Source organism: Scomber scombrus, chromosome 9 (assembly GCF_963691925.1).
Source record: "Scomber scombrus chromosome 9, fScoSco1.1, whole genome shotgun sequence".
Taxonomy (NCBI): Eukaryota; Metazoa; Chordata; class Actinopteri; order Scombriformes; family Scombridae; genus Scomber; species Scomber scombrus.
The window spans coordinates 10,715,557-10,729,994 of NC_084978.1; the positions used below are offsets into that span (position 1 = coordinate 10,715,557).

The window sequence follows — 14,438 nt, forward strand, 5'->3', positions numbered from 1 at the left end:
GAAGTTTTAGAGTGAATGATGGCAATGGGACCATGAATATTAATGCCTCAATGGAGTGCTCATAAGTTTTTCCATAATTCAGTCATTTCAAAAGTAAAGCTCGTCAGCGTGTGTCTAACACTGAAACGTGAACACTTCAGTACAGTATCAAAGTAGCAATGGTTGTTTACAGTGTTAAAACCTGCACTGATATGACAGCAGCAGTTGCTTTATATGTATTGTTAGTTCTATTGCCCTTTCATTAATTATGTACCAGAAACTGGCCAAAGGCTATATTGTTGTCTACAGTGAAAATTAAATATTGATAAAGCTCCAGCTTTCACCCCAGATTTCATTGTGTTAACAAATATGTTTTGTTTGCAAAACAATTTGAATTTAATAATTCATCAAAAAGGGGAGAGGCCATTATCATTCAGTATGAGCCCTGTGCGGGCTCCAGATGTCAGGGATCATGTCCTCGCACTGACGATACATGCAAAGTCTGTGCCCTCTTTTATACATTATTGAAAGCAAATTCTGCAAGGTGGGTTTAGACATGGGCACAGGGACTACAAAACACGTATAGAGGTGACCTGAGACTGTCTGTCAGCAAGAAATCGTGACAGAACTATAAAAATGTATTTACACAGACGTTGTGTGATCATTGTATTCATTTAAACACAATAAATTGTTTTTGTGAAGAGGGATTTGGTACATGCAATGCATTTTAAATTAAAGAAAATTGTTTTTAATTATTCTTGACTAAATTAACACATTTTAATTTGAACAAGCTTTCATTGTTCAGCATGTCATGTTTTCTTTAGCTTTAAAGCCTTAAAATGAAGACACAATGAACTCACCAGAAATACTGGTTGTTTAAAGGTTAAAAACTCACAGGCCACAAATCCAGGCTACAGAGAGATCATAGCGTCCCAGTGGGCTATAACATTAGTCACCAGCTTCATGTTGCTCATAAATCTAACAGAGCTGCATCTTGACTCCGCCTGGGAACATGGATGTAATCCTGAAAACTGAAATTATTCTTTATTTGTCATCATAGGCTGTAAGGAGGGCGAAAGCAGGCGATTACAACCTTAACCTGCCACATCCAAACCCTGTTGACCACTCCGTCAGCCTCTGGTAACAAAGCTTGACTTGACATTCCGTTAGCAGCGGTGTGGGGACTACAAAATAGAGGGAAAGTGGTGGCTGATAGGCGTGACGGAGAAGAGAAAGAGAGAGAGACAATGGACACCTGTTTGGGATTTACAGTGGCAGCGTGCTCACCTAGCAGCTGACCGTACTGCTTCACAGGTCAGCCGTTCTAACCGGACTCCATTAATACGCCAGTCCACCTTGTGGCACACTTTATGCTCCAGTGCATCCACCGCCTTAGGGACAACTTCACTGGCACTTTACTCTACAACAAAGTAAGAAAGGGAGGAGGCCTGCGGTCCAGGAACAAAGAAACGCTCTGAAAATATAAGAGAAAGTCACACAGAAAGTTTGAAGAGTAGTTTTCTTACCTTAAACTCATATACTCCGCTGTATAGAACTGCTGATACAGTGAACTTTCACAGCTTCAGCGGTCAAAGTTTTCTTTTTTTGCTTTGAAGTTGACTCAAGTTTATCTGATATACCAGGTTCTACTTTTTTGGCCCCATGGTCTGAAGCACACTTTTGGGACAAGCATGGACATCATGGTATAAATGTGTTTTATGAGTAGGCAGCTGCCGGGGGCAGGCTGTTTTTTATGTTTTCTGGCCGAGTACAACACAGCCACCTGCTTGGTGTAAAACCCTCACTGCTATGCTGGGCTTTATGGGCACGTATCGCAGCTAAACAAAGATATACAAGGACGTGTGCGGAGAGAGCTGCCTGCTGCATATGGTGTGCACTTAAGCAATTCATCGGTGCCATAAGCATTGGAGGGAGCAAATCCTCTGCTCCTTGTGGCTTCCAGAGCATCATGGGACCTGAGTGATATTGCTTGGTTCATGAACCCACTGATGAATTACTTTCCTCTACAAGTCCACGTTTCCCTTAGGCATGACTGTATGTGTCACTCCTCTGACAACTCTGCTCTGTTTGCCTAAGCTCCAGAATGCCTGCTGATTATCCTGAGACTCTGGGTGGAGATACCGCAACTGGGTGGGGATTCACAGATGATCACCCCTATAGGATTCATAGAAGTGAGCTTGTGTTTGGGCTGCGGAGGGAGGTGAGTGGCACTCAACCACCTGCTCTTCTGATAAACAAGTTCATGTATGAGAAAGAGAGAAAATGATTATTAGAAGGATTTCAGAGTGTCATCCCTCCTTCTCTCTCTCGCTGTCTCACTTTCACAACTACGAGTGGCAGAACAAAATTACTCCCCGCCAGTGAATAATAAGGAAGTTTATGAAACGTGACAAATGCGACGGCACTCTACATGAAATACCAGTGAGGGAAGCGCCCCAGCGTAGCAAATGCTACATCCTAATATCAACAGTCACCTTGTGTTACTGCCTCTACTCCCCAGAGGACACATCATGGTGTGAGTATGGACACATTATGCAGCGACACTGACAAACTTAGCAGTGGCATGTGGGCAGGGGCAGGTGAATGTGCACGTGAAGGCGGCATACCACCACAGAGGGGAGAAAGTGTCGTCATACATTGTCTCAGTGTCGGGGGGTAGGAATTTGGCAGTGTCACCTGTGTGCTGACACGCTGTGTGCATATTTGGTCACAGTGGGGGTCAGAGGAGGTGTGCACATGACTCAGATACAGTTGTCACTCAGTGTTTGAGTGAGTCAAATTAGACACCCATTAACACTGAGAAACCAACTTACTGTGATACACTCAGATGAATGTGTGAACATATAACAAGTGCTCAAACAATTAATGAATTCAATTATAAACAGAAATGGTATTGATATTTGACTGATCGATCTATCAAGTAAAATTATGGAAGTTATTTGCTGCTTCCTGTTTTGGATTTGATTGTATTTTAAATATTTAGGAAAGCTTCACATTTTTAAAAAAGTCTATCTTAAAACAAGACTTATATGGCCATATGTATGTTGAAAGAGTTATTGGTGGCTGTCATCATTCCTCCTCGACATACTGGATATAAGGACATCATCTCCTTTCAGTGTGAGTGATGGGGGACAAAATCAATAGACCTCACCCTGTGCAAAATTGCATTTTAAAATTGAGCTGAAGCTAATATGAGACTTTAACTGACTGAGTTACACAAATCATGTGGGCATCTTGCAAAGTTACAGTCTTTTTAGTAGTAGGAAAGTGCCCTCCTTGCTCTTCTGCTGAACTGCAGGGGAGAGATAGTAACACAACGAGGAAATTTCAAACACTTAATTTGTCTAACCCCAACACAAATACCTGAAGCCTCATGTTGTCTTTGGAATCCATTTTTGAACAGAATGAGGTGAAATATTGTGAACTTCTCCTTTAATACCTCTGGGAAGTGCTGAGAAAAATTATCTTTCATTATCATTGTTTACAGTGGAATCATACTCTGATATGATATTATTGTTTTCCATATAAATGATTCTAAACAAGTTATATTTAAAAGTAACAGCATTAGTAATTTAATTTTTTATTGTCCACATCTGAAGACATTTGTGTGATGTATTGCAGTACATGGTTCACTGCTTTTCATATTAGGGCTGTATATCATTTGAATGGTTTTGCCAAAATGAAATCACCACTTTGACAACTGCTGTGTATGTTTTTCTACAAAATGCATTTTTATTTATATAGTTTATAAAAAAAATAAGCCACATTTCTTAATGTTTGGATGTTTATACACAAGCAGCCTGAAAGTGGCAACAATATGATTTCAATTCTAAACTGTGATCAATAATAAGGAATAACAGTTTGTATCTGAGCAAACATTTATTGCTCTCGTTAATATTATGGTATTGATTTCTACCTCATCATGTATTTTGGTTTCTCACCAAAATACAAAATATTCTTATGTATTATTGCGGTCCAGTAAACATCTTGAATGCATTTCCTTCCTCATAAAATATTTGTATTGCTGGTTTTTCAAATAATTCGAAATCTCCATTGTTTACATCCATGTTTGCTAGCTAGCATCCACAGGGAACCTTTAAATGATTAATAAAAAACAAACAAACAAAAGAAATTAATTGATAATGAAAACAAGCATTACTTGAAACCTCACAGAGAGGGAACAAACTTGCTGAACTTAACTTTTCAGCTTGTTTATCTGACTCAATACTGACATAGCAGTTTTGTGCTTTACATCATCCTGCAGGTTTTTCTCCAGGTTACAGCAGCTCCTGTTCATCCATTCTCTCTCCTCACACTCCTCCACAGCTGAGTGACAAAACTTTTTACTGAGTGAAATCATGCGTTACCCTCTCACCTTTATCTCTGATGGCCATTCCACTACGTCGCGGGTCATTATTCGCAGCCGGGCGTGACAAAAAGGAAGTCTACTTTGTTTGCTTGCTCGCACTCTTTAAACCTTTCAGTGCAAAATAAGTTGTTGTGTTTCAACTAGAGCATTATTAATAATCACGAGTTAAAATGCAGAGCTGGAAAATAAACTGTTAGGAGGCCTGAATGGAATACCCTCTATTTTTTATGAGTGTTTGTGTGCATGTGTGTGTGTATTTGTGTGCATGCATGCAAGTTTGTGTTCACGGGGTCAACCCTTTTATCCTCGTCTTTCAGGAGAGAGTGTGTGAGTGTTTGTGTGTTTCTGCATTTTCCACAGGGACTGTTTCAGTTGAGGGCAAAGAACACAGAGAAACTTTGAAAGAGCTTTTATGTACTTTTGAGTGAAATGATCCTAAGAAAGGCTTTTTATATAAAAAACCCCCCCCAAACTTTTCATTCAAGCTTCCACATCCAGAAGGGCACTTACTCAATTACCAAGCTCCATTCCCTCTCTTTCTGCATCCATCAAACCCTCCTCTATTCTTAGGCCTTCATCTGTGTTGTGTGTAGAGGCATTGCCATGGGCTAAGAGCATGAGCTTAGTAGTAGAGCAATGTAGGGCATGTCAGTGAGTATACAATGAGTCAGCCATTTGTAACCACTTTTTGGCCATATTGTGAGACTTCAAAAGATCATGCAACCAGAAAAAAGGAAGCATACTTTATTACTAATCTTGCTAATTTTGACTATTTTTGAAGGGAAATGTTTTTTTGTCCTTTTACTTATTCTGAATGATTAAGTTCTGACTTTTGAAATAGTTCAAAAAGACAAAAAAGAACATACTTTGATATCACACAATGGATAAAGTAAAATAGGGCATATGCAGGTAAGGCTGATACACTATGACAAGCTAAGTGAATGAGAGGTAAACTCATTCTGTCGCCCTCACTTCCACATCTCAGCTCTCTTTTAACTACAGCCTTGTCACTCAGTAGCCTGAAAGGCAAGACCTCACACAGGTTGGACAGATAAAAGTCTCCTCACTTCATTGCTGTTTGACATTTTACCTCCCAGAAAAGTTTCAGCCTCTCTCTGTTCCTCCCTTTCTTTCACTCCTTCCATCTCTTAAACACACACACATACGCACGCCCACACACTCACGCACTCCTCTCGATGTGAGTCCATCTCCTCTCCTCCTGTCCATCTGCCAGGCAAAATGGAGCCTCAGACAAAGGAGACGGAGGCTAACTCAGTGATCTGAATCAAATGGCAAGAGGAGGAGGGGAGCAGAGGAAAAGAGGAGTGATGGGTGCCAGGGAGGGAGCAAGGGAGACGTGGGAGACAGAGACTTTGGATGGTGAAGGGAGGCATGAGGGGCTAGATGTGAATATTTTCTGACAGGTTGAAGTCTCCTCTGAGCTGACCCTCTCCCTGCTGGGAGCCATGTCTCTTGGATGTGGGTGGGGTGAGGCAGGATGGAGAAAAGTAGATATAAAAAGGAGCAATGAACTGTGATCATGGAGATGCCGTGTTGAATAGTATCAACGGTGATCAAGAATAAGCAAATATATTTATTTTACCCATACCAAAACACAAATCTTGCCTGGAATCAGTAATACATTTTCCAGGTTAGATTCATACCACCATCACTCAGTATCAAATTGCATTATTGTTATTTGTATTGTTCCTATCCAGCACTTGAGGTAAAGTGACACAGAAGACGCAGCTGCTGTCTGGTTCATTTTAAAATATCATGCACTGAAAAAAAGTATTGATTTGTAAGTAGTATCGCTGCGGCAGGGCATGCTGGACAAACACGATGACAAGTGAGTTCCAGGGTTGAAGAAGAAAAAAAAAGAGGGCAGATCATTGGTCCGAACGTCTGGGGAGGATGTCTGAAATATAGTCAGATGGCTCAAGATGTTCACATGGCTGACACTGGATGCTGAGTAAAGCAAAAAGAAAAATACAGCAAAGACTTTTATTCTTGTTTATTCAAGGACTAAAACGATTGATCAGTCATTCAACAGAATATTAATCTGGAACTCTTTGTGATTAATTGTTTTATCATTCATCGAACAAAACAGACAAACTTCTGCTGGCTTTCTCTGTTGTGTGTTTGTAAATTGCTTTTTTTTTGTTTTTTTGTTTATTGAATGTTGGCCAAACAAAACAAGCAATCTGAAAAAAAGCATTTAGGCTGTTTTTTTTTTTTTTTTTAAACAAACCTTGACTTCATTTGTACTGTACTTCACTTTGATTACTTGCTAAATTGGAAAAATACAAATGAACTTCTCAGCAACACTTTCATGTACTGCTGAAATCAGAATATGAATGACAGACTGGAAGATGGAAGGACAAGGTACTCATGAGCTAGGCTGTATCCAAAATCACCTCTTATTTACTGTATATTGCACTACAGCATATAAACTGTCCACCATTTATTTGAGTGTGTCAATTCTGAGTGATCCTGAACCCTGCTAACAATCCCACAATACATCTCATCATATCTTATAGATGGGGGGAAAATGCAGTTGTTCGACTCTACAGCTGTGATATAGAACACAAATAACAGAACTGCTGATTTCTGCTCCAGGGGTTTGATAGGAGGTGATGATGAAAAATTGAGTCAGTAAAGTTGTTTAATTTTTATTTCAGCTTTTTTATAGTCATATTGTCTCTGCCGTCTGGCAGCAAATATTTTGTGGAGTTGGGAACCACTGGTTTATGGGAGGAAATACTTTTAGGAATGCATGAGATTTGTTTCTGCAGTACCAGATTTGGCCACAGGAAAGAAAAAAAAAAACTGGCAGCAACGCTAAGTTTGCAATGCTATATTCAGCTCTCGTGTATAAATGTCATAAAGAAAATGTCTGTTGTCTGCTGTGTCTAATGAAAATACCAAACAGTGTTTGACTGAATGCAGGCGTTTTATCTTGAAAACACAGTGACTAGTGCAGCGTTGCGGTGATGGTCACATTATTTGACATACTTTAATACAGACAACGCTGAGCTGTTTATGGCACGCACACACCTGCAGAACATTAGACAAGAAAATACTTTCACAAACATAATTATCAAGACACCCATTCACCCTGAACACACACATACGCGCATTTCTCAAACTCTCATGTTTAAGTGCAAAGTGCTGCTTGAATAAGATTTCTCCTCAGACAGAATTAGCTCAGGTAAGGAGGGAATCGTTACTGTCTGCTTTGTCTCATCTCCATAATGTTTGCGTATTCTCAAGTAGGTGGAAATGTGAAATGAAACATAATTATGTTGTACTCCCGCTGACAACTGATCTGTCACCGGGCGCATTAGAAACACGACTGTGTGTAGCGTGAAGAAGAAAGAGGGAGAGAAAAGGGAGCTTGTGTGGGCCTGGCTCATCTCTCATAGTCTGACAAGACTACTAACGTGGAGGTTGTAGAAAAAAAACAAAAAAACAGAATAAAATAAATAAGTAAGTCCTGCCACATACACACAACTGTAACCTTAAGCTCATTAGACAAACACACTTCCCATATCATCCCTCATTCTACCATCCCAACCAAGACAGATCTCTCACCCTCATTGCAAATCGCAATTACACCAGACCAGACACATAAAGCACGGGGTGTATAATCTGTTTGAATCACCTGGAAAGTCAAGAAGATAAAAAAGCCGCCCTTCTGTAGAGCTGCATTGCTGGTGCCATGTAAGGAACTAGGTTGGCCTCTTTCAGCATGTTTACTTGCAGCCAAGAACAAATTAACCTCCCAAGATCAACAATAAACCTAATTAGAGTTGTGTTCTGCAGCACACATCTCTAAACACAGATCACAGCTTGTTGAGAGATGAATCTCCATCTGGCTGCACACTGGGAGGAGGAGAGACTCCGAGAAGATCAGTCCCAAGATTCGAAGAATGGAGCTTTGTGTGTTTTTGTGTGTGTTTTTGTGTGTGTGTGTCTACACAGGGAGGGAGTGAGAGGCCCTCGTGGCCATGGGGTTACTTCCCCACGTCAGACCTTATTTTATGATGTCATGCTGCAGCAGGGAAGTGGGACATGGCACATGCAGACAGAACACGCCATTGGATTTGAGCAGGTTTAGTGGAAGGGTGGTGGGGGGAGGGAGTGTAACGCTAAGGAGATAGGGCAGGAACAGCTCTGCCCTGCCATTTGACACTCACTCCTGGGACTCACACATCCAGACAGGGAGGAACACATGGGTGAGGAAACAGGAGAGTCAATACATCTCACAAACTGTTGTCAAGTGCAAACACGCATACACTGAGTTCAATTTTCCCACGTTTGCTTCACTAAAATAAAAATGTTCTCACATTTTATTATTAAATTCAAACCTAAGTTGCCTATAATAGAAGCAGGCACACAATGCTTGTTTTTTGACAACCTACAAGAGATGAAACACACAGAAAATGTTTCCCTGGTTATCGTATTAAATCCTCCAGTATCAAATAATAAACAAATTATTGAATTTTTACGCTGCCTTTCCTTATCCTCCGACTTGGGCTGGGAAAATTTGTAGGCACAGGGGAGATTTTAAGGTCTGAAAAATGATTAAAAAGGGCAGTTTTTCTGGATATGTATTTTCTGACTCTGTAGTAATTTCGCTAAGCTGCCGTTAGACATGACAGCATTATCACTTTGCCTTTGACACTGTGCAAGATAAAGCAGTGGGGACCCCAAGGTCCAAATATGTTGCTTTTATAGGTAGGAGCTGTCCCATTCATCATGTGCCAACACCCAGAGCTCTCTGTAATCCCTGTCCATAAGTCAGCATGGGGCAGGTATCTTCTGCCCTGCCACAAAGTAAACTGAGGATGCAATTTTAGATCTGAGTGTTTGGCAAAACAAAAGGTGAAACTTGAAAAAAATAGAGAAATATAATAAATATGTCTTCAAACATGTGTGAACGACTCAACAAAATGACAAAAAGACAAGACACTGTATCTTTCAGAAATCAGTTTATATAACAAAGTGGTTATTGTTTAGTATCATATTCCATTACATATCTATGGAAGGACAGTGTGCATAACCATTCTGTTTTTTTTTTTCATGTTCTTAAGGATACAAATAAACTTAAAATGTTACAAATATAAATGTTTTTAAGACAATAAAACATACTCAATGACAACAAAGAAGGTAGGCAGGGATATGGCAGCGTACACACCATGGTGGGATTGGGTTCGTCAATAGTTATGAGTGTTGTTTGTTTACTCAGCCGCAATTGGTTTACCAAAAATCAATAGTAAGCACTAGCAAAGTAGGAAAGACTTAGATATGTGGCAGCTGGGAACTATTTACCAAAAGAAGTATTTTGCAAATAGTTCACTCTGTTAGTGGCAATGTCATATTCAAACATTTCAAACAATTCTGTCTGAGCAGAATATCTTGTGAGGTAAAGTGCACAGTCAGTGAGTGTAAGTTACATTGCAAACTCTTCTTTTATTTAACGCGCTTGCCACCAAATATCACAAACGTGGCACCTTTGCACTTTTTGATAGGGTCTTTCATACCCCTGCCTCCTCTTTCACAATTACATTGAGCACAAGTCGTATCATTCAGGTTTGTTAGTTACAAGCTAAAACATGATGGGGATGATTGGCCCAAACACATAAAGGGCCTGTTTTCACACGGAAACGATGAGCCTCTCTTGCTATTTTCTATAAAAACACATACTTCTGCTTATCCTAAAAGATAGGTTGGGACAAAACTACAACAATCACGTACAGGGATGATGAGAAATGTTGTCATTGTAGAAGTTTTTCTTTTAGCTGCACTGTAGCTTTTTTTTTTTTTTTCATGAAAAAGAAAAAATATTTAACCTGCTTAAAAGTGTGTGATGCGTCAGTCAGTTTGGGAGTGTGTCTATGTTCTCACGTGTCTATGTTCCCACAGCCCTATGTTCCCACAGCTCTATGTTCCCACGTTTCTAAGAAATTATTCAAATGTAGGCCCTATGTTCCGCCAGCTCTATGTTCCCACAGCACCTATGTTCCCACAGCCCTATGTGCATTGTATTAAAAGATGTGGGAACATAGGGCTTAATTTTGAAAAAAAAGTTAGAAATGTGGGAACATCGAGCTGTGGGAACATAGTGCTGTGGGAACAGAGCTGACCCCGTCTGTTTTATGTTGCATCATTCAAAAGAAACAATAGGCGCTCATAGTGATTACTGTAGCGGGAAACATTTGGAACTTCTACAATGGCGAACACATGATATATCATATCATTCTACAATGGAATCATTACAAAAAGTGTTTTTAAAACCCAAATAATAAATTACATCTTACAAAAGATGTTTGAGCATTTTAGATAAATACCACATGACTATCATTTGTAATCACATCAAAATCTCCTAAGATGTTCTTTATAGGACCAACAATGTTAATTAAACAAACCAAATTAAACATTAAAAAAACCTCAAAAGTTTTTTTTTGTCTGCACAATGAGACCTTTACTCCCTTTGATATTTAAAATAAAACAAATGGAAAAACAATGGTGAGAACTATATTTTTAAAAAAGTTGGCACATGTTGAAAAAGAACTATAAGTTGATTAAATAAAACATTTTCAGTCAAATTATTCAGAAAAAAAATAGATACTGTAATTGTCACCACATACCACTGTGTGTCCAATCACAAGGTCAAAATAACGCCAATGTCACATTGGTGTTGTGTAACAGAGGATTGATGTCAAAGAAAAAAAAAGTGATTCAATTCCTTTAACTATACAGGTATAATGACAGAGGGCGAGTTGCGATTAGAAAAAGGAAATCACTGCCTTTTTACACCACATCTCTCTCTCTGCGCTGTACAACACATCCTTAAAAAGTCCTATCTATGCAGAATCCCTTATCCGGAAACCTCATTTTCTATGCTTTCTCTGTGTGACTGCTTGAACCTTATATTCAGGGGAGTCATTGTCTCCTTAAATATGCAAACTTCTCTGAGCATTGTGGATGCACCTTGAGCCGAGATGATGTGTAAAATTGCATTTTTAGAAGCATGCGGGCTGGGAAAGGAGGCATCATGAAACAGTCACATCACAAGCAGCACTGGCAGATTGTTTAAATGAAAAATCTCCATCTATTCAGTACAGGAATCAAGCACACTGAATCCCGTTTTGCACGGGTTCCTGTTCCGATTACTGAGTTGGCATTACGCTCACACACACTCCAACAAACATAAACACAGAGCCTACAGCACAGTTATGGTATTACCAAAGTAACTTGGTTTATGGTAAAAGGGTCACTTATGCCATTAGTGCTGGGGAAATGGAGGGCGTTGGGAGACTTGCTTGCTAAGACGAGCATCATCTTGTCTTTTCTGCCCCTCAGTCGATTATTCTGGTCATGCCCACTCTCCATGCGGAGTCAGTTGTTGTTTTTAGTAGCATCTGCTTACAGTTTAGGGCAGTAAGAGGACAGGACTGCCCTAGGCATGAATATATGAATAAGTAGTACACATAGAAACTGTTTTCTACAGTGGCTCCTCTCAGAGACACAAAGCTTACAGTCAATTTTCTACTAGTTTGAACATGAGCACCAAGCGTGAGGTGTGCTGTTCGATGTTGAGAGCTTCATTAGGAGGGATAATTTATTAAAAACAGCTGTGAAGTATTTTGCTTTTGACATCATATATCCCAACAGAAAACATGGGCTTTAATAGGGTGTTACAGTCGGTAATTTTAAAACACTTCAGTTTTAAAGCCATGGAGTTCCTCATTAGATTTGAATTTTTTTTTTTTACCCACAGGGTTTTCGATTAATGCACATAATACAGCCTGTGGTTCATATTAAGCCTACACTTTATATTTTGTTCTGTGATATAAATGATGCCTGTTAATATGTCACCTGTGAATTTTAAGTTATATAGATATTAACTCCGTTTCTATTAATGACACATAGTTTTTTAAATGTAAATATGTTTCTTTGAGGAGATAATGATTTTTTAACTAAATGTGTGCATTTAGGTTTTTTTTTTTCCAACAGAGCTTTTTCTTATAATTATTTGAAAACCCAGAGGAAACAAAAAACACTGAAAACCAGCTGTAGGAAGTCTGAGTGGAGTGGAACATTCAACAATTTGTAACCTAACAGATATAATTTCTGAATTGTTTTTTTAGAGCCTACGACTGAAATACTGAAATAAATTTAGATTAAAAAAAATAAAAAAATAAAAAATAATAATAATAAAACCCTAACCCTTTTCATAATCAAACATCCCACTCTGAAATATTGTATGACCTCAGAACAGGTCATGCGGTCATGTTACTTCCTCCAGGCAGTTGTATGCATTTAGAAATGTGTCAGTCTCTCACGTTAACAGCAAAAGTGACCTTGGGACGGAGATCAGCACCCACAGGCATCAGTTAGATATTACAAAACTAAAAATAAAATGCATCTTGTCAAAATGGAGATTACACGCTCAAGATCCACGAGTCACATGCTGTGACATATTGGTGTAGACAGGGGCCAGCTCTTTTGGCTTTGTGGGATATGTAATGAAATGATTCATGTGGACTCTTGGTACATTTACGATTAGTAATTGTCTGCATGTTGGTTGAAGGAGGGTTGACAGATAAAAAACGAACCACTCCCTTCGCTGTTCAGAGTTCAGCAATAAAAAAAAAAGAATAAGCAGGTTGTAGACTTGCCAACATGGGTGTTGAATCCAGGTTTTTCCTTTGAAGAACAGCTGGCCCACTGGCCCTTTGTTGCATGTACTCTGTGCAGCGGCATGTTCTTCTGAATGATAAGCATACATTGTGGTGCTGTCCTTCTGGGCAGAATCTCTATTTTTAACACACTGCATGTTTAATGTCAAAACAGTATGAACTATGGTGCTTTATTTTAATTTTAAAAAAAGGGATAAGATTAGAGGGCTTGCAAAAATCAAAATAGATTTTTTTAAGCAATGAAAATCGTCCATTTCCAACAGCAGCAGCCTTAAAAAATTTAAAAATGTTCCTTTTCCTATGAATCAAACCATCTATAGAGGACGCAGACATTTTGAGTGATGAGAAAGTAATGTATAAATACTGTATGTAAGGCGTAAGATGAACAGCATGAGAATTAAATGTCTGTGAGTGATGTAATGTAGATTCTTTAGTTCTGTGTGGCTCCTTTAGGCCTTTTTGTCCCATACTTGGTGCTTTTTGTGTATGCGTGAGAGTGCTTTAGCGTGTGTGTGTGTGTGTGTGTGCGCCACAGTGACGTCTGGTCTGTCCCTCCTTCAAATGTCTTCCAGGTCTCCTCCTCGCAGGCCTCTTTGGCACTTATCTAGCGTCTTATGGTAGGCGCGGGCAATCATCGAGCTTGGTGATTTGCGTTGTGGCGTGAACGAGACCTTTCCAGGACTGCACGGCGGTTGTCTGTTCAGAGGGAGAAACAACAAAGAATCAGAAGCAGAGTGAGACTGAGAAAGAACAAGAAAGTGTTGTTACATTGATCCATACTGGCACGCAGGAGCTCAACTAAATGAAAGACTGTATAGAGGCGGAGAAAAGAGACAGAGTAGAGAGGAGAAACAACATGAAGCAAATCCAGGCTGACTGAGAGCGGAGCAGCAGGAGAGGACAGAAAGCTGCTGGAGTGGAGGTGCTTGTGTCTGGAGTCATAGTAACTCCATTCAGCTCCTGATCCAGGCTTCCACTGAAGAGCCCCTCAACCTAGTCTCAGTCAGATACAGCATATGCACAGGAGACAAAGTAAGAAGCGTGGGCAGGAGAATAATAAGGCTGCATATATGGCACATATAGAAACACGACAAGGCAATAAACAAACACTGCAAGATTTGTTTGTGTTATACCCTTATTCTGGTCGTCTTTTGAAATATTCTTTGTGAGGATACTGTGCGTTTGATTAAAAAACTTTAAATATAAACTGGAAAATGCTGAAAGAAAAAGTAAAAAAATAAAAGGTTGAAGTAGTTGCTATGCACCCAGTGATTAGTGAAAGTGATCGTTTCACTGGAGCTTTTGTGGACAGGAAGCAGTCACATTTTGGGTTTTTCTCTGTTGCCAGTCCAATGACAGAG

At 39.5% G+C, this 14,438-nt stretch overlaps 1 protein-coding gene across 2 annotated transcripts in view; it reads right to left on the reverse strand.

Moving 5' to 3' along the window:
* Positions 1-9,354: 9,354 nt before the first annotated feature.
* Positions 9,355-14,438, reverse strand: part of diaph2 (diaphanous-related formin 2) — a 367,046-nt gene continuing 361,962 nt past the window's right edge. For both annotated transcript variants that reach the window (XM_062425006.1, XM_062425005.1), the window contains one exon: positions 9,355-13,773. In XM_062425006.1, coding sequence (XP_062280990.1) covers positions 13,709-13,773 — 65 coding nt within the window. In that variant the 3' untranslated portion in view covers positions 9,355-13,708. The remainder of the gene's footprint in view (positions 13,774-14,438) is intronic.